This window comes from Sander vitreus, chromosome 20 (genome assembly GCF_031162955.1).
Source record: "Sander vitreus isolate 19-12246 chromosome 20, sanVit1, whole genome shotgun sequence".
NCBI classification, from domain to species: Eukaryota; Metazoa; Chordata; class Actinopteri; order Perciformes; family Percidae; genus Sander; species Sander vitreus.
In genome coordinates, this window is record NC_135874.1 from 10,771,559 (window position 1) to 10,790,909 (window position 19,351).

Sequence of the window (19,351 nt, forward strand, 5' to 3'; positions counted from 1 at the left end):
CCCAATACCCGAATTCCAAATTACTAACCTTCGTGCTTTTATTTTGACCTGCAAATACGTTTTTCCTGCCCCGGTTTATCTCTTGACGTCTTGACGCAGCTGTGATTGCGTGCAGCTGATGCTGAGCTGTGATTGACACCACTTTCCTCCAATTACAATGCATAGTGGGACACCTCCTCGTTTATGAGAAAAGTAAAAACAGAGCATGATTGGCAAATATTCTGTTTTTGTTCGAGTGAAGAGAGCTCTCTTTACACTCTCATTTTAAGTATTTCATTTCATGTGAGTAAAAACAGAGTGCACACAGAATATCAAAGATCTTATAGAAACCCATTATATATATATATATATATATATTATTATTATTATTTTATTTTTTATTGTTTTATCAAAAGAAATTCATGAATCTATGGGTCTAATGTTTTGGTTTATCCTGTTGTATTCAACAAGTCTGTGTGGATTTGTTTTTACTCCAACTAAAATCCCAAATACACAACTGGCCCTCCATGGCACATGAATAATAGCACAGCAGAGTAGGCTAAAAGTCCCACCCTAACAATCAATAGGCAAAAACATCACTTGGTAGCTTCTTATTTCAGGTAATATTCAGGTGATACACGTTTCACACTGGAATCTTCCCAAGCAACTTAAACTGGAAAACAGTGTATCTTTGTGTATTAATGAAAACATCAGCAACATTCAGCCACTGAGAGAACATGTTGGGTGCAAAATGCAACATGTATTGCAACAATTATGGCAAACAACCCTCACCCAGATTAAAATATGTCACTTTTGAATACTTTACAAGGATGAACAGCGAATTAAACCTGCTCAGGAATGCAATTATGAATCACAATGCTGACCCCTGAACCTCATTCATTTAAAATAAAATGTCAGAAAATAGTTAAAACATGTCCGTCACAGTTTCCTAGAGTATAAGGTCATGTCATGTCCGACCAACAGTCAATTACCAAAACACAATATTCATTGATATAAAACATGGAGAAAAAAACGACAAAAGTACATTCTCACTTTTACTTGACGACTTAAACTTGTTGGTTATTCACTTTCTGTCAATCGACCATTTGACTGTTCCAGCTCAAGACAAAAGCTTTTTATCAACAGTTTGGTCTTTTTTTGTGTAACGTGAAATATATGAGTGAGATGTTATTATTCTGTATCTTGGGTGGTGCTTCTAATACAGTTCCAAAGTCTTTATTAAAAATCTCACTGTAAATGATCAGAATTTGTTTTTATGTTCATGTCAAATGTCAAATCTTTTATTTATGGGTTTTAGACATGGCTCTTGTCCATGAAAAGAGATGTGTAATTAAAAATATCTGTTGTTAAAAATGTACTATACTATACTGTAAATGGACATGTTAACCATTTTATAACAAAGTTAGGCTATTATGTCAGTGGATATCACAACTGTTTGGTAGAGGCTCACAATTAAAAAGGTGTGGTAAATTAAAAAAAATCAATAATTGATTTTTGTTGTTAGTACCCAAAGAAACTAAAAAATGCAGATTTCTTTTCCATTGTTTCAATGTTTTTTTTTCTGGATGGGACTATTAAAATGGTTAAATTTGACATGATATACAGTTTAATGGAACCTTTATTTAAGATTTTGTGTTGATTTGTGCCTTTTTCATCTTGCTGAGACACACAAACACACACACACACACACACACACACACACACACACACACACACACACACACACACACACACACACAGACGCGACACAGTTTCTTCCTGACAGGTGAAATTATTATGTCTGAATGTCTGGGCTGCATGGTGGTGTTAAGACCACTTCATGCCCTTCTGGCTTTGTCGCCTGGTTTACATATTCATGGCAACTCACCATAATAATTACAGCTTTGCATGTAATCAGAATATCACAACAATGAGCGTGGCCCAGTTAGCCTGATGAAGGGAGGGTGGGTGAAAGAAGTCACATTAATCCTCAAACTGGTGTCTGCTCTGTTTTGAACTCACTCTCACCCTACTTCTCCATAACCAGGAGTCATGATCGCTAAAGCCATCGACGTGCAGCCTTTTCCTTGGAGCCATTTTGGACTGGTAACCATGGAGATGTGGGTCATGCAGGGATGGCAGAGAGAGAGGAGACTTGTGGCTGGTGGTGGAGTCAGAGCACTGCAGGCTGCTGGAGCAGAGAGGGCCATAAACTCTCATTATATCTGGGTCACTGGGATGCTCCAGCTGCAGCAAGCAGACAAGACCCTGTTATGCAAGAAGAGGGATGAGGGAAGTTGTGGATACCGTTGTGAGCTTATAGTTACAGGAGACGTCTGTTTACTGAGTGAGGCATATGTCAGGAGGGTGATATAACACGAGACCAGCTGGGCAGTGCTTTCTCAGCTCAGCTGTCCAAAACATGCTGTTGTTTTGGCACTTGCATATCAATTTAAAAGTCCATACAAGGCCATATTTGTTGCAGCTTTGTATATCCAGAAATAACTCTAAATTACGTTAAAAATATGAGCGATGTTTTACAACACAAAACATATAAAATAATGTTGTAGGCTATATTATTGCATATTATACTGTACATTATTGTATAAGTAGGCCTTTAAAAAAAAAAAAAAAGCTCTTGTAGATGATGCCATATTAAGAAATGAAAGATATTTGAAAATATTTGCCAGTGGAGACAATTCATATTTCTAAATTGAATGTCGACCTACCTGTTAAAACTAATCTTGGCCCTTTTTGTTTATTTTAGTATGGGATTATCAAATGTTTCTGGGACATTCCCTCCTTGGAATCAGCGTCTAGTTAAATCTGCTAGACACTGTAAAGCTCTATACAATCTCAATCGTTGTTTCAGTCAAATAAAATCACGTTTTTTCACTCTAAAATGGATATAAAACAAGTTATTGGCCATGTTGTTGTCTCTCTGCTATTGTCCATGGCCCCCTCTCCATGATCCCACCCCCCCATCCCCCCCTCCATTCGTTGGATTTCGGACTTGTGATTGGTGGAGATGGGTTGGCTTTGTCGTCATAGCCTCATTGCCCATTCATCGGTGGACTTGGGCGTTGTACTCCGCATCTCATTTGCGGCTGGGCCAATTTCTCCGTTTACAAACTCTGCTCGAGAAAAAAAATTGAAAGAATTCGCTTTTCTTTTGCATCTTTGCAACAGTTTTGCAAGGTATCACACGTCCCTTTGCGGTCATTTCGGTTTCGGCCTAATTCATCGGCTTCGGTTGGAAAAGGAGGTGTCGGCGCTTGACTTGAATTTTTGGGAAGGAAGCTTGCGGTCTTTGTTCATTCATTTGATCGGTTGGGTTCCTTTGTTGCACCAAAAGCATGGGAGCACAAATTTCCAAAACCGCTGGAAAAGAGGAAGCTGCGGTAGAAACGCCAGCAGAAGGTGCAGCTGTTGCAGCAAAGGCAAACGGACAGGTAAATTCCATTTTAGTTATTGTAAGTCTTAATTGCTCAAGCGGTATTTGTCTCGTTTTAGCAATGTGTTGCGTCAATGGCGTGCTCCATGTTCCCTGTAGCGCATCCCCACGCTCACCGGCATTCAGGGAAAGTGGCCACATGTATCCATTTTCACCGGCGAGTGCATTGTTACAATTGTATCTTTTTTACAACGCAACATTGTTCATAATTGATGCATTTTATTTTAAAATGCTTTTAATTTGATACAGGCGTATTTTAATCTTTTTTTGAATATGAATATCAGGCTGCACAACTAATCGGCTTCATATTTAGTTTGTTAAATAATTAACAATTAATTCAACATTTGGCATTTTTGATTTATTATAGGCTATGCATTACTTTGAGGCTTCAGCTTCCTTTTAAAATTGCGGCTGTTTTGAATTCATTTGGTTGAAATGTGTGTAGCGGGGGTTTTGTGGCCGCTCTCACTGTGGCATGGCCATTTTAAAAAAAAAAAAAAAAAAGATACCACGCCTTTGTTGCCAGATTTCAAGAAAGGAGCCACGTTTTTGTTCAAACGCAACCCACAAAATCAACCAATTATTTAAAAAAAGCACAGTGTGTGATGAGGGCAGTGTATTAATTTAAAAATAAAACACATTGTTTGACTACACAGGTAATCAAAAGAAGGGGGAAAAATCCCAAAATTCCTATGTTGTATCCATTGGCTCCACACTGAATGACACCTAGCGGATCCCAGCGGTACTGCGGTCTAACGTAGCCTACTAGCCTACCTCTGAAAGCCACATATCTGTCGTCACTCTCCTAGTAACAGATGTTGCTGCAGTTTTAGGGCAATTTTCCTACTGGTTACTACTAGTCATTGCATTTGATTAAATTCCACAGCACGCCAGATTTTGCAGGAGGTAGTCTTTGCAAACAGGTTCATATGTTTAGTGTCAGCCGCAGATGCATGATTACAGATCATCAAAGTCTTAACTGCTTTTCACTTAAACACCATGGGGATTTTCATGTTCAAGAATTACATTTTTTCTTTTCAGGAGAATGGCCACGCCAAGACCAACGGGGATGCCTCTCCAGCTGCAGAGGAGGCCAACAAAGCTGATGTTCAGGCCAATGGCAGCACTCCCACTGAGGAGGCGCCAAAAGAAGAAGGCGAGAAAGTAGAGGTTGTTGAGGCCACTGGCGAGAAGGACCCCGCTGCCACAAACGGAGAGGCTTCTGCCAAGCCGGAGGAAGGCACTCCATCCAGCAGCGAGGACGGCAAGCAGCAGAAGAAGAAGCGTTTCTCCTTCAAGAAACCCTCCTTTAAGCTCAGCGGCTTCTCGTTTAAGAAGACCAAGAAAGAGTCTGAGGAGGCAGTAGAGGAGGAAGAAGGAGCAGCTGCAGAACCGGCCGAGGGAGAGAAGGCGGCATCAGAGGAAGCAGCCGCTGAGGAGGCCAAACCAGCTGAGGCTGCTGAAGAGGGAGCCAAGGAGGCTGAAGCTGAGGAGCCAAAGGCTGAGGAAGAGGTGAATGCAGAAGAACCAGCAGCAGCAGCAGCGGCGGCAGAAGGAGCAGAGGAGAAACCCGCTGAAGCTTCACCTACTGAACCAGAGACGGCAGCCAGTCCAGAGGCAACGGCTGAGTAATCCTGCTGAACCAGACACCGGAATGAAGGAGGCGACGGAGCCCGTCTGAAGGAATGCGAGGACTTGTCTAAAACCAGGGATTTGTTTTGTTCATTTTTTTTTTTGGTGTTTGTTTACTATTCTGCAACCATCTCATCCATAATGACTGCAAGGTCCTTGGCAGTGATGGGCAGGTGGTGTACTGGAGAGTGTGCCGCTTCCTCACTGCTCATTGGTGCTTGCATGTGTGACGTTGGGTGAGTGTGAAAGTGCGAATGTGAGTGTGAATGTTTTTTGTTTTTTCTCTACATGAAACCATGACTGTGTTGACACGTTGCTGAATTTGACATATTTTATCAAAGTATTTGGTGCTGGGCAATTGGATGTAGCAGCTAAAGCTGTGTCTGCAAGATTTGACACATTGTGATATTTAAAGGGAAAGTCCTGAACCAAGTCTTAAATGTTGTCTTTGCAGTGCACAGTTGTTTACAACTCTTAAACTTGACGCTCCTGTGGACACAACCATTCCTGAATGAAGTAGATTTAGTTAACTGTCAAAATGCTAGGTGCTCATCACTTCCATTAGATTCCACCATTTCAAAACTCTGTAGTAATGCACGTTGTATAGACTTTGATATTACTGGTTTTATGACTGAGATGTACCTAAATGACTGAAGTTTTTAACAGATTACCCATTGTAAATGAAGTTTTTCTTGTTTTTCACCATTTGTAAGATTGAATAAAATTGGGAGATGTTTTAAGCAAATTTTGCATCAAGCTGTGGTGACTACTTGAAATCTACACAAGAAAGCACACACATTCAGGGTTTTGGGTGCAATCCTTAAAATGAGGCTTCACCTTATTCAATGTGGAATGTAACATTGCCTACAAACTTCACCGATGAAGACTAAAGGAATGAAGTGGCACACTGAGCTCATTTATTTATAATTGTTTAGCATTTAATACCAATCTGTTAACCCAGGTTGTGTGACTTCGATCAGCTACTGGAGGAAAGAATGCACACATTGAGTCTTTGCTTTACAGCACCCTCGTGTGGTGCACTATAGGAAAAATTAGAGGAAGTTTTATCACTGTATAGCATTTTTAAATCTATTGGGAATCTCATAATACTTACAATTAAGATGGCATCTCACATTTGGAAGAAAACCAATCAATTGGAGCACAGTTAAATTCTTCAGCAGGTTGTCCTATTAATCACAGCAGAAGATAACGTTCTACACATCCTCTAACATGGAAAAGGCAACTTTTTGTAGAGTAAATACATTCAGACAAAAACAAATCTCATTCCAATCAAGTTAAGTCATTGAATCGAAGCAGAAGCAATGATACCGCAGTCGGCATGTGAGCATCACAAGCATCTTTCTTTCTCTAATCCAGCCTAATTGGCAAAGAGAGAAATTGAGATGTGCTCACTGCCCTGCAGTATTTTTAAGAAATTACTGATTTACTTTAACAGCAACAACATAATTATGTGATGAGATTCGGGTGAAGTTTTTAGCCGCTGGCTTTGCACCATAAATCATAGTGTTTAAAACCCCAAAAAATTCAGCGTCTAGATTTGAAGTATCTACAGCAAACAACTGTAGCACATACCTAACTGATGCCTGCGCTAACCATCGACATGTTGGGATTCCTTCTACCAAAGCCCATAAAAACACCAGAATCTTTTTAAGAGTAGACGATTGCTGAAAGCTTCTCCAGGGTGTTTTTAGTCACCCACATCTGCACCCATGCTCATTTTCAAACCCTCTATTTCCTTAGCACCCAGTTTAACCCAGAGTACTGCAGCTTTGGCAACCGCAAGAAGGGTGTGTTTTACAAATAATATTTCTATTTCTGCTTCCTGGTCTGTGTGTCCATAGTGGTCTGGATTTGCTGCCCATTTTGGCCCCCAGTGTGCCTCACATGCAGTATCCCATAGTGCCACACACCACTCTCCATCTTCCTCAAAGTGTCTTCAGGTTCTTCTTTCCTTTGTTAGCTTCTTCCTAGACAAATGGATACACATGAGTTTAGATACATAGGCTACAAATAAATACAGACAGGTGAGCCTGCTAAAAAACTAAAATATATCTTTGAGTGCAACAGATAATTTTGGAGTGTGGCTTGTGGGGTCAACCAGAGGCAGTGCTCCATCTGTGTTCCTGTCTGTCCCACCTCATGCACCAACCGCAACCCCCTCTGTGAATGGCGGTCCCGTCAGATGGCAATCCCCGGCGGTTTCCTTCAACTAGCTTCCTCTCTCTTCTGTCCCTTGGGGCCCCTCACCTAACCACCGCCTCGCTCTCTCTCCCAGGGAAGATCAAACAGCTGCTGCCCTGCCACAGTACCATCCCTGTCCACTATCCCACATGCTAACTATTTTCAGCACACCCATATTCAGACTTGCACGGTAGAGTAGCATTTGTAAACTTTGGCTCCTAAGCAGGCAACCAGTGGCCATCATGTGGGGATAAATTCATGCATACTACTCATATTAGCAGAATACACACATTTAATAGGTGGTTTATAGCACACTACAGTATTATGTAGTTTTAGTGTTAATTACTGGACAGTATTTTTCAGAATTATAGCTTCTGTGAAGATATTATATTGTTACAACTGTATTTCACTATACCGACATCCACTTATGGGTGCCTACAGGAGGGGCATTATTATATTTGTCATATATATATATATATATATATATATATATATATATATATATATATATATATATATATATATACAGTGTAGAGACAGTGTAGAGACTTATCTTTTTTCCATACGGGAGCCAAACATCTGCAGCATTTCAAGGAGGCCTCTCTTGCAATTGTAGGCCTTACGCAAAACAACATACACAACAACAACCACAACAACTTGCTTCATAGCAGCTTACTTTTTTTTGCCTGGAAGTTGAAAGCTTCCTCTTTCCAACAAGTGCTCCCTTAAGATCCTAAGGCCTTACAGAAGCTCATTAATACTGCCTTGAATGGCTGCATCTTCTTCTTCATCTTCTTGGAACCTTTGTACAATAAATTAAAAATGATAAATCAAAACTTAAACGGTTATATATACATTTTTCGGAATGAAATTGGATGTTGTTCATTGCCATTTTGACTCCCAGAATGCAGTAGAGTGAGTGAGAATTTCTATAGATCTCCAAATGCACTAGCAGTAATAGTCTATGGGATCTATAACATATGGGTCCTATAAGTATTATTATAGTATAATACATCCATGGATGTAACCCAGCGCCATTGCTGATGTACATCCATATCCTGTCAGATCTATAGCCACCCGAAATGTGTTACTTCGCTGTAACATATACTACACGTGGAAGAAGTTGAAATAATGATGTAACAGCGTAAATGTAAAACAAATCGTGTATATTCTCATTTGCACATTTTGATAGTATTGTAAGGCGTGCGCCCAGGGCACATTGAGCATGAATGTATAGTTTTGATTGCATTTAGACACATTTTATGTAATTATTGACAGGAAGTGATGTTAGGATAAAGGCAGCTTGATCAGCAAATAGATAACAAAAACCTGATACAAGCAGGAGGGCCTTGTATGTTCTTATAATACATCCATGGTGTATGTAGGCAGACCTGCCGGTCATTCAGGCAGCCCGATGTGTAAATGAGTGTGATTTGGCCTCCTGATGTCTCATAACAGACAGGAAATGCATTGGAGATGGCACAACTAACTTTTTGGATAGAGGCGTATTGAGTTTTCTTGGAAAAAAACGTTTTTTATTTGTGTTAGTTACAGTGATTGTTTTTGTTTCTCCCGATTGCCAACAATTTCAAAAGTCAAAAGTATTGTCCCCAGTGTAATTTCAATACTTAGAACTTGATTGGGCATCACAGGGTTGAGGTTGTACAATCATTATTACACAAGGAAACCAGGCAACCCCAAATACTTACATGAAATACACAGTCATACTAGATGAAAGTGGAGTGACTTTTCTGACAGAATATTTAGCGTGTAATTGATTAATTAAGATCCAATACTCTTTGTATTATTTTATATGCACCTTCAAGTACAAACTGTAATTTGTCTATAGGATATTTAATAAAATGTTCACAACTATTTGTGTTCATTTAAAAAAGAAGTTCTTCTGAGACAAAACATTTGTTTAGACATCTTTTATTTTGGTCATAATGCTTTACATGACATAATGCATGTTCAGGGATATAATGATGTTGCTGGTAGTTTGTGTTTGCATGTCAGTATTCTAGTGACTTATTTCATCATAATGGTCAATTTGACCATTACCATTTCACAATATTCAAGTCACATACAAGGATAACAGTTACAACATGTTGCACAGAAAGTATTTGTGTACTTTTAATTAATAAGATTATTGGTCACCCAGACAAAAACAAGCAGGTACAAAAAAAACCAAAAAAACAAACAAACACTAAATTAAGAATCACCAGTTGAACTCAGTATTAAAGGAATAGAGTGGAAAAAGAAAAAGTCAGGACACAACACAGTTACAACATCTCAATTTCACATGCTGTCTGTCTCCATTACAAAAGCTCACTGGTGGATTGCTTCCCCCATCCCTGATCACCTGTTTTCATAAATTAGTTTTCCTTCTTCTTAGCACCTATTTCTTGTAGTTTTCAAGTCGAGATGCTACTATTCTTCAAAAAAAAGGGTGAACTACCTGTCTGCTTGGTTGAGGAAAAAATGAACAGGGAGTTTACTTTAGTTTGAGAAATAGATTGCAAATTTAGTTGGTTGGCTTTTGGGAACTACTGTATCATTGATCACGTTGAAGCAATGAGGAACCCAGAGAAAGAGCAGTGGACATTCTCAGCAGCAAAGACACCATTGGCCTCATCGTCGGGGATCTGGACGTAGACTGTGTCCTGCTCATCGAGCAAGAGGACAGCACTACCGGACATCTGGTCCAGGAAGCCCTTGCTATACTCATCATAACTGAACATAACAGGCTGGCCGTTCTTGTACAGAGCCACCAGGGCATGAGCTCCATTAACATGGATGCTGTAGGAGAAATAGTAAACTCCAGGAACCTGGCAAGTGAAAATGCCAGATTCAGGGTCATAGTGATTCTCAGCATTATACACGATCTGGTCAAACTTAATGGGGCTGCCAGCAGCAGGGTAGGGGGTGATCAGAGATGCAGTGAAAGCAGACATGGGGGACTTGACCATAACCTCACCCATTCCCATGCCTTTCTCAAACACAACCTCACCAGGAGGACCAGGGGGACCAGCAGGGCCAGCTGGGCCCATCGGTCCATCAGCACCATCCTGACCGGGCGCACCAGGGGGACCCTGAGGTCCAGGGATACCCTTTGCAGCCAAACCAGCAGGGCCAGAAGGACCAGGAAGACCTGGGTGTCCCTTAAGGCCGGGAGCACCTGCGGGACCTTGAGGCCCAGCAGGTCCTCTGGGACCTGGAGCGCCATCAGAACCAGAAGCACCTTGCTCACCTGCACGGCCGGGATGACCTTTGGGTCCAGCAGGGCCTGGAATACCTGGGGCACCTGGGGTACCTGGGGCACCTGTATTACCTTTGTCACCTGTCGGCCCAGTTGCTCCTCTGGGCCCAGGAGGACCAGCTGCGCCTGGATAACCCTGCTTGCCTGTGAAACCCTGTGCTCCCTGATCTCCCTTGTTTCCCTTAGGTCCTTGAGCTCCAGTTGCACCTGTGTCACCTTTAGAGCCAGCAGCACCGGGCTCACCAGGGAATCCTGTTGCACCCTGAGGTCCAGCAGGACCAGTGGGGCCAGTTGGGCCAGTAGCACCGGTATATCCTGTTGGACCTTGCTCACCCTTTGCGCCTGTAGCACCTGTGCTACCTGTAGCTCCCCTCTCTCCCTTCTCTCCATTTGCACCTGGCTTTCCATATCCGGGGACTCCAGGGGCACCAGTGGCTCCAGCAGGTCCCTGATGGCCTTTAGGGCCAACTGCACCAGGCAGACCTGGGGCACCATTCTCACCTGGTTTACCTGGCATACCTACACCTGGGGCACCAGTGTGTCCCTTAGGTCCCTGTGGTCCCATAGGACCTTGGGCACCATCCTTACCTGGGCTACCTGACTCTCCTGGCTCACCGTCCAAACCTGGTTTTCCTGGCTTTCCAACTCCAGCCTCACCTGGTTGTCCAGGTGCGCCCACAGGTCCTTCAGGTCCTGTCTCACCCTGAGGTCCTTGAACTCCCACCCCTCTATCACCCTTAGCACCTGGCAGACCAGGTACACCTGGATGTCCTTTCAGACCAGGCTCTCCTCTAGGTCCCATTGCTCCAGGAAGACCTGAAGGTCCAGGCTTGCCAGTAGCAGAGAGGCCAGCGGGTCCAGGGCTTCCAGCGGATCCAGGGACTCCCCTTGGTCCCTGAGGGCCAGTGGCTCCGGTGTCTCCCTTGGCACCAGGTTCTCCATCGCTGCCAGGTTTGCCAGGTCCACCTGGGGATCCAGGTTTGCCAGCAATGGAGCGTCCAGGAGCTCCAGGAGCTCCAGGAGGTCCTTGGGCTCCAGGCAGACCTACGCCGTCCGCACCTGGGGGGCCAGGAGGGCCAGCAGGTCCCTCAGGGCCAGGCTCACCTGGAGCACCAGGCTCACCTGCCACTGACACCACTGTGACGAGTGAAACAGAGTCCATCATCAGTACCACCACAACAAGAACTAAAAAGTACTAAAATCATTATAACTACTCAGAGTTACAGTGTGGACTAATACATAGTACATTTCAAAACCTCTTATTTAGTTTTTGTATGACATTGTAATTGAAATGTTACCTATAGTCTGTGCATCATATTCATACAGTACAACAAAATCTTAAAATACAGGGTCTAGTATCTCTTGTACCTCTAATTACATCCCATTCAAGTGACAAAAAGTACAAGAACATTGATGAACTGCACAGCTGTCAGATGTGAGTAGTACTACTACAAATGGTAGTATCTTGTTGACGAGAAACATGGTTGTTCATCAGTCAAATGTGAGAGGAACACATTTTAAGGAAAATGCTCACATGAATGTTGCTCTCATTCATTGTTCTTGTGTCTTTCATCATAAAGATAAAAATGGTGGATGCATTATAAAATAATTTACTGATTGGTCCAAATTCAATGATATTTGATTCCTGGAGGTAGAGCAAGTTTTATCCCCAGGAACCAATGTTGTAGTTTTGAAGTTTGAGTGCATTGTGCTGATTCACTGGCACAGTTTAAAAAAGAACTTGCAAATCCTTTAAAATAAATATAGACATTTGTCTCTGCTTTCTTTTTCTTTTTTATAATTTGTTTTAAATAATATGTTTAATAGCATTTTTTATACTGTGCAGATCAAATAGCTTTAAGAGACAGTTTGTGACTTGTTTGTCAAACAGTAGATCTATATGAGAGGGAGCAATTTTTTATTTGCTGCCTTAATGTGGTCACATGTGTTTGAGTATAAAAGGCTCGCTCCTTGGCTAACTGTATAGCCCAATTTGGATAAAGCCAAACAGATGTTTCTACTTCTGTGTGAAGCAGGCACACCCAAAGAAACCGCATTGCTGGGTGACTGGACTGTAATTGTCAGTGTCAAACTAAAAATAATTCACTAATAGCTACTTTCTCAAATAAAAATAGTATGTTGATTCACACAAAAAGCAACATTTCATATTGTATATTGCATTTTAGCAAACACTCAAGACCACACCATAATTAACATTTTTAAAGTGCAGTATACAGTATCTCTGAATATACTAGAAATTATGATCTTTTTCGTGTTTTGGGGAATGGGGAATCTTTAGAAAAAGCAAAGTTAACTTATGTTTGAAATTAACTGAAATGTGAATTGACTAGCATGAGTGACTGAAAGCGAATGAACGCGCAACATTTACAGCTAAAAGGACTAAAATGAGATACACTAAAAGTATTAAAAACAACATTCTCACAACTTTATGCTCCAGAAAACAAAACACAAGTGATTCCTCTGAATTTCTGCTCATGCAATGGACATTTTGTACCAGATAGTTATCAAAGGCAGTTTAAAAAAAATATTTATATTGTGTCTATCATGTCAACCATCATGATCACAAAATCAGAAAGTCCCAAAATCATTTTAATGAAAAATAAAAAATGTTGCTAATGTGATTGCCTTGGCTGAATAAAAGAACCAATAAATTAAACTACAAACAACTAGGAAAAAACACTTCAGTTAGGTACATGTTTTAAATCCTATAAATTTGAGAAAACGAAAACTGCAAAGCTCTGCACTGAGTAAATAAGCTTTGTTTTGCCAATCACAGATTTAAATGTGATTGGAGAAGCATGCACTCTGCTGCAGCCAATCAGAGCACAAGGCAGTTCCAGAGCAAGGTGGAGTTTAGTTTTCAGAGTAAAGTGCAGCTGGCTGTGGCCAGCATCCGTCTGGCTGCTTATGCTGCTCCAATTTGCCACAACAAATATGCTAGTTAGCTAGCTGAAGATTCAAAGGTAAGGCAATATTGTCACAAAATGCTGCTCAGGTAGAGATCCTTCTTTAAAGAAAATCTGACAACTTTTGTGAGACAGACTAAACAAAAACCGGAGAAGTGCTAGCGTGTTCTATTGTAAAAACAGATTGTATAGAGAGTAGGAGGCTGTGTTTTCTTACCATGGCTCTTCACAGAGTAGGGCTCGTACTGAGGGGCGGCCTTCACCACTTTCTTCACCACATACCCCTTCCCATGGGCTGCTGCCAGGGCCACCATGAGGAGGAAGATGCATGCTACTCGTAGGTCCATCTTGTCAAAGTTAAATCTGCAAAGGGAACAAATGAGACAGTCAGGACAAACACTCTTAAGGTACACAGTGTCAGCAGGCTTTTTTTTCTCTAAGACTCTCTAGCTAAAAAACTTTCTCAGATTAAGTATACATGTGCAAATTTCAGTTTTTGATTTAGCCATCCTTCAGGACTCTTTGAATAACACAAGGGATGCTCCAAGACAGCCAAAAGCTGCCACCCTTTCCCAGCCTGCCATATGAACAACTCAAGGCCTAGACTAAGCCTAAATGATCACTACACTCATCCAGAGATAGAGCTGTTTAGAAAGGAAGAGAAAACACACATACCAGGTCCAGAGGGGGTAAAAACAATCTCCTCAGCACCAGTGAGCTCCTGGTACTGCTGTATATCCTTAGGGTAGGAGCACAACTGAGGATATGCTGCCTCACAGTACAATGATGTGGGTATTTATACCATATCTACCCCTCGCATCATTTAAAAAAAAAAAAAAAAAGCCCCCACCATGCAAGTACCTCCCTCCTCAGAGCTAGGCTGTAATTAGCAGACAGATCTGCCCAAAGCGGGCATGTCACATCAGGGTGCCTCCATGTCTTGAATATCCAGACACATGATTATCACTTATTTCAGTCTTCTTCTGAACTAGAAAATAATCATGTACAAAGCAAAGATAAACAAATACAAAGAACACAAACAAGCTTTGCGGGAGGAACAACCTTAATCTATAACACCTTTGCATTTTCATTTTCTTGATACACTTATATTACCAGTTTTTCAGAAACATTTTTTTTTTTTTAATGCTCAGAACATGTTTGTGTTTCTGAATGTTTATAAGACCCCCTGTATAAATATGACAACGTCTGAAAATAGTGAAAAACACATCTATAAAAAAAACCATCAGATTTGCAGTGGCACTTGTGTTGTTTCACAAAGCTTGCATTGAGGATGTACAGTACCAGACACATCTGCAAATATACATTTTGTCCAGCCGGCTGGCAGAGACTCGCCTTTACCTTTCCTGACTGTCTGGGCACCTCCACGCCTGCCATGATAAGATAAACAAGGGGAATGGTGGGGAAAGGTTGTCCAGATTGCCATGGAAGGTAATGGAGATTTTAGTTACCTTAGATGTAAAGCAAATATGAATGTTTATTCCTGATGTATCATAAGGTATTCAGATATTTTGTTTTTCATTTATATATTTAGTTTTGTACACTTCCTGGGTATTATTTGGTCAGCTTATCATTGTGGCTAATGGAGGACAAAGTGGCCTTGATTTCATTCTCTATTTCAGGATGAACACTTTTTCTTAATTTGTGTATTTTTTTAAGTGTGTCACCCTCAAAACAGCTAATAAAACTATATAAGGAGCCGCTGGAAAATACATTTAGGCTTGTTTCTGTGCAGTCTTGTGAATGCAACCCAGTGTGCCCTCATATGCAGTATGGATGTTTAGACACCAGAGGGCAGGTTTTACTGTTGTACAGCACCGCTCCAGGAGCGAGCTGCTGCTGCATAGAAGGGGCCATGCCCCCGTGGTCACTTGTTATTTTTGGTTCCCTGAGTACATCATCAGAGGTTTCAGGCCTATTCCTACAATTACAGCTAGTTTCTGTCATGATGTTGTATTTCCTTAATCAGCGCGATCCTCCAGTATTATCCTCCCTCACCCTCCACCTTGCCTTGCTTACTTTGAGATTCTCCAACTATAATTTCTCAATTTCAGCCTGGCCACATAGGAAATGCATACACCCAAATAATCACATGTTCTCAAACACACAAGTCGCTATACACGATGTGTAGGGTACTCTGTATCCCATCCTAGAATCTTACACAACATAGGACCATTTATGGCACATGCTCTTTCTGTGTTCTTATAATGTATATACATATTGTTGACAACATGTATATATTTTCAGAAAGGATGATGCCTGATTGAGGCCTTCACCAAGTTTCTATATGTGGCGTCTATACAACAAGTGATTGTGACAGGCGTCTTTCACCAGGGGTATAATTAAAGATTGTAACACATGGAGCTTGTTTGAACTCTTTTTTTTGTTTTTGTAAATTAGACCGAATTATCTGCAATTTTCCAAAGTGCTACCTTCACTGGCTTATAGCACTTAATCATGTCTGGCAATCATTGTTTAAGTTTGCTCTTCCTGTCAAATAAAACATAATGTAATTTGTGATCTTTATTTCCAAATATTTGAAATTCTGTTCGTAACCGAGACAGGAGCGACGGCTCACAGCAAAGGTGCAGACTAACTACTTGAGGCTGTGTGATGATAGAGGAATGTGAAATTACATGGGCACGCGACACATGCAACTCAAGAAAAATCACTTTTGTGCCAATATTGTGAATGCGAGTCATCTTTTTTAACTTTGATTGCACGTTTACCAGCTGAGCAAAATCATTTTTAAACTTTTGAAGTATTCAGCAGTTTCATATTTTGACTGAATTGCTTGTGGTTGCCACGTGCTCCCAGTTTTGATATCTTTTATTTATACTATATTATTTTAAATTCTCATTATGCTTGTGCTCCTAGAGGAGGCCTAGTTGTGCCAGTTGTAGTCAAATTTAGCTGAAATGACAGAGCAAGAAAGGGTGGAGTTAGGATTTTATAGGTTCAGATAATTTCTGTTTGTTTATGTTTTTCAAAAATGGCTAGACCACTGCAGAAGAGGTTTTAGTCTGACCTTCTGAAAATAATGAGTCAACTCTTTATGCATACAATGTAACAATAACCTGCATGTTAGCCTACGAAGAGACAGAAACATTGCCGAACCAGAGTATACTTTGGCTTGAGGAAGACTTGATTTAACAGTGTAATTTGGATGTTGTTTATAACCTGGCAGCATCTTTTTTATTTTTTAAACACGCCACTGCATTCATTTGCAAAGGACACGGTGTCCTTGTGCTTATAGTGGCAAAATTGAAGGCTGTGAAAGTGCATGGCAGATCGCTCTCTCTCTTTCTCTCTCTCTCTCTCTCTCTCTCTCTCTCTCTCTCTCTCTCTCTCTCTCTCTCTCTGCTCAGCTCATTACAGTACCGCAGCAGCTTGATGTGGTCGGCAGGCTTCATTGTAATAACCATTAGGAATTAGGTTAACAACATTCAGGCTGGAGGCGGTGACGTCGCTTTGCTCTTATATTGTGGAGAACCATCACTGTAAAATATGCTTTCAGTTTCATGTCACTTCATACACTTATATATTATATGACATAAAATGCTTTTACTGCATTTAGAGAAATAAGAACATGGCTAATTATGAATGTGACACACCCAAAGTCACTGAGAGCGCAGCAAAGCTGCACAGTCTCTTGTTTCAGGATCAAATTGAATTAATTTGTTTTTTTTTCTTTTGGTGGAAAGTAACAAAATGAAGTACTGTAGAAGTAAAATTTTTAGGTACATGTACCTTCCTTGAGTATTATTTAAATACTTTATCCTTATTTCCACTACATCTCAGAAGGAAATATGTTGTACTTGTCACTCCACTGCGTTTAACTAACAGCCTCAGTTAGTAATTTAGTTAATTTGCCGATTCATATTGTTAATACAAAATATAATCAACTGACAAATTAATGCTGTTTTAATATAGATTAAGTTATCCAGCAGTATAAAGTAATTACTACTTAAAACTAGCCCCACCTTTACCAGCTGCCACATTAGAGTGATGCATCATAGTTATAATCCAATAACATAATGGTTTATTCTGAAATGGGTCATTCTGTACAATGAGTACTTTTACTTTAGGTATATTTTGACACCTATACTTACGTACTTTCTTTCTGTGATAGAGTATTTCTACACTGTGGTATTGTTTGTAAAATATCTGAGTACTACTTCCACCACTTGTACCGGTTTAGAAGGATAACTCAATGCAAATTGTATCATCCTTAACAGAAATAGATTGAAAGTTCAAAACAAGCCTGGGAAGTTCTGACAGGGCAAATTTTCTTTGTCTGACCTTTCTGCAGAGGACATAAGCTGGCATTCTGAGGACCTGCTTGTGTTCAGGCCTTCATCCACATATAATAAAAGCCTGTAGATTTCAGTACATTTCCCAGAGAGTACTGCTGGAAAGTGTTACTGGCAATGTTAGTGATGTTTGTGCTTGTACTCTACAATGATAACAGTGTTCGAAAGAAAGGTTTTCCCATTTTGTCTGTTTTTGTTCGCTCCACTGCCCAAGAATTGAAGTTTCTGGTTTCTACGCCATGCTGACCGAGGCCCAACCCACACCCAAGAGGAGAACATAATTGGCGGTTGATGTAAGAGGAACCAGTTGAGCACGTGAGTCAAGCAAAGGCTAAAGATACACCATCACGGCTGGGATACAAATTTAATGTTTCAATAAACTCCACGGACCACTAAGAGCTACTTTAAACTATATGAATGGCAGACTTGACGGGGGCCCTTGTGAGTGATTGGTGGGGAAATTACAGGGTCCTGAAAACAAACATGGACCCAAAAGGAGCCGGAAGTGTAAAAGTAACTGAAAAATGGCAGTGGTGGTAACATAAAAGATGAGGGCTGATGTCTAGTAGGTCACCAGTTTGAAACCCCAGAATGGCAGGAAAACGGGGGTATGGATGAGAAAGCAACAGCTGGATGTCCTTCAACAACTCCCAGGTGTGAGTGCATAGCTGTACGAATGTGAAGCAGTGCGTTGCCATGCATGCAAGGTTCAACAAACAGCTAAAAACCACTAAAATGTTCAAAATCTTACTTCAGAGTGTTTTATTGTGTAAACATTTGAAATGTACTATGGAATTAGGTTCATGAGTTTGAAATATTTGTCACACTCACATCTGAAAGCAAGAACTTGCTTTTTGCCAGTCAACCAAGTCAAGTGCTGCTTTATCTCGACTGTGAGATTTGATTGTTTTTGTTTCCATAGTTCATTTGCTTTATTTCTGGAAAAGGTCCGACTCAGCTGCTGGTTTGAAGCAGCGTTCTTAGTCTTTCTTTAGCTGAGGAAATCAGAGTTTCGGAGTTGCAGTAGCCAAGAAGTAATATTACTACTCCGACAGTTTATGAGGTGCGGCATAACAGCACTTGTGCACATGATGGCCCTCATTTATGAAACATGCGTACAACCAAAAACAGGCCTAGGACGGGCGTACACTGATTCTTGCGCAAAGCAAGGGATTTATCAATTTCAACGTGAGCGTAGGATGCGATAAAATCTCACGTTTGGTCTGAACTCGTGTACGCAAGTTTTCAAGTAAGTGTGGACTTGCGGTGCAGCATTTAAAAAGTTTAACAGGAGAAGGAGAAGTCATCAGTTGATCGCTTATCAGCAATGGCAGATCTGCCTCTTTTAAAAGACCTCTATTCGCCGGTACAACAGTGCACACGTACGCGCACGGGCCACGGTGGAGCGATGGCTCATGGTCTTGCATCAGCGGGGGGACCCTACTATACACGGCAGAAAAATTCTGCAACATTCTTTTAGCCTGTGGGGTTCTGGAGGCAGATGACCCGATGCCCAGAGAGCAGTGTCAGCCCCAACTGGGGCTATACGAATGAGACAGGATATTAT

The 19,351-nt window shown here is 41.1% G+C and overlaps 2 protein-coding genes across 2 annotated transcripts; one reads left to right on the forward strand and one right to left on the reverse strand.

The window, feature by feature from the left end:
- The first annotated feature begins 3,060 nt into the window (after positions 1-3,060).
- On the forward strand, positions 3,061-5,810 carry marcksb (myristoylated alanine-rich protein kinase C substrate b). Its single transcript, XM_078278127.1, has 2 exons — positions 3,061-3,431; positions 4,475-5,810. The coding sequence occupies exons 1-2, from the start codon at positions 3,336-3,338 to the stop codon at positions 5,063-5,065; spliced, it is 687 nt and encodes a 228-aa protein (XP_078134253.1). The 5' UTR covers positions 3,061-3,335; the 3' UTR covers positions 5,066-5,810.
- A 3,354-nt stretch (positions 5,811-9,164) lies between these two features.
- Positions 9,165-14,217, reverse strand: col10a1a (collagen, type X, alpha 1a). Its single transcript, XM_078277827.1, has 3 exons — positions 14,129-14,217; positions 13,671-13,816; positions 9,165-11,663 (listed from the first exon to the last, which is right to left on the reverse strand). Exons 2-3 carry the CDS (start codon positions 13,798-13,800, stop codon positions 9,829-9,831), a joined length of 1,965 nt encoding a protein of 654 aa, XP_078133953.1. The 5' UTR covers positions 13,801-13,816; positions 14,129-14,217; the 3' UTR covers positions 9,165-9,828.
- Positions 14,218-19,351: the final 5,134 nt, after the last annotated feature.

Coding starts and splice junctions, on each gene's coding strand:
- marcksb (XM_078278127.1), top strand. CDS start 3,336: ATGGGAGCACAAATTTCCAAAACCGCTGGAAAAGAGGAAGCTGCGGTA. Junction 3,432..4,474: donor CAGCAAAGGCAAACGGACAG/GTAAATTCCATT, acceptor TTTTCTTTTCAG/GAGAATGGCCACGCCAAGAC.
- col10a1a (XM_078277827.1), bottom strand. CDS start 13,800: ATGGACCTACGAGTAGCATGCATCTTCCTCCTCATGGTGGCCCTGGCA. Junction 11,664..13,670: donor CTACTCTGTGAAGAGCCATG/GTAAGAAAACAC, acceptor CACTCGTCACAG/TGGTGTCAGTGGCAGGTGAG.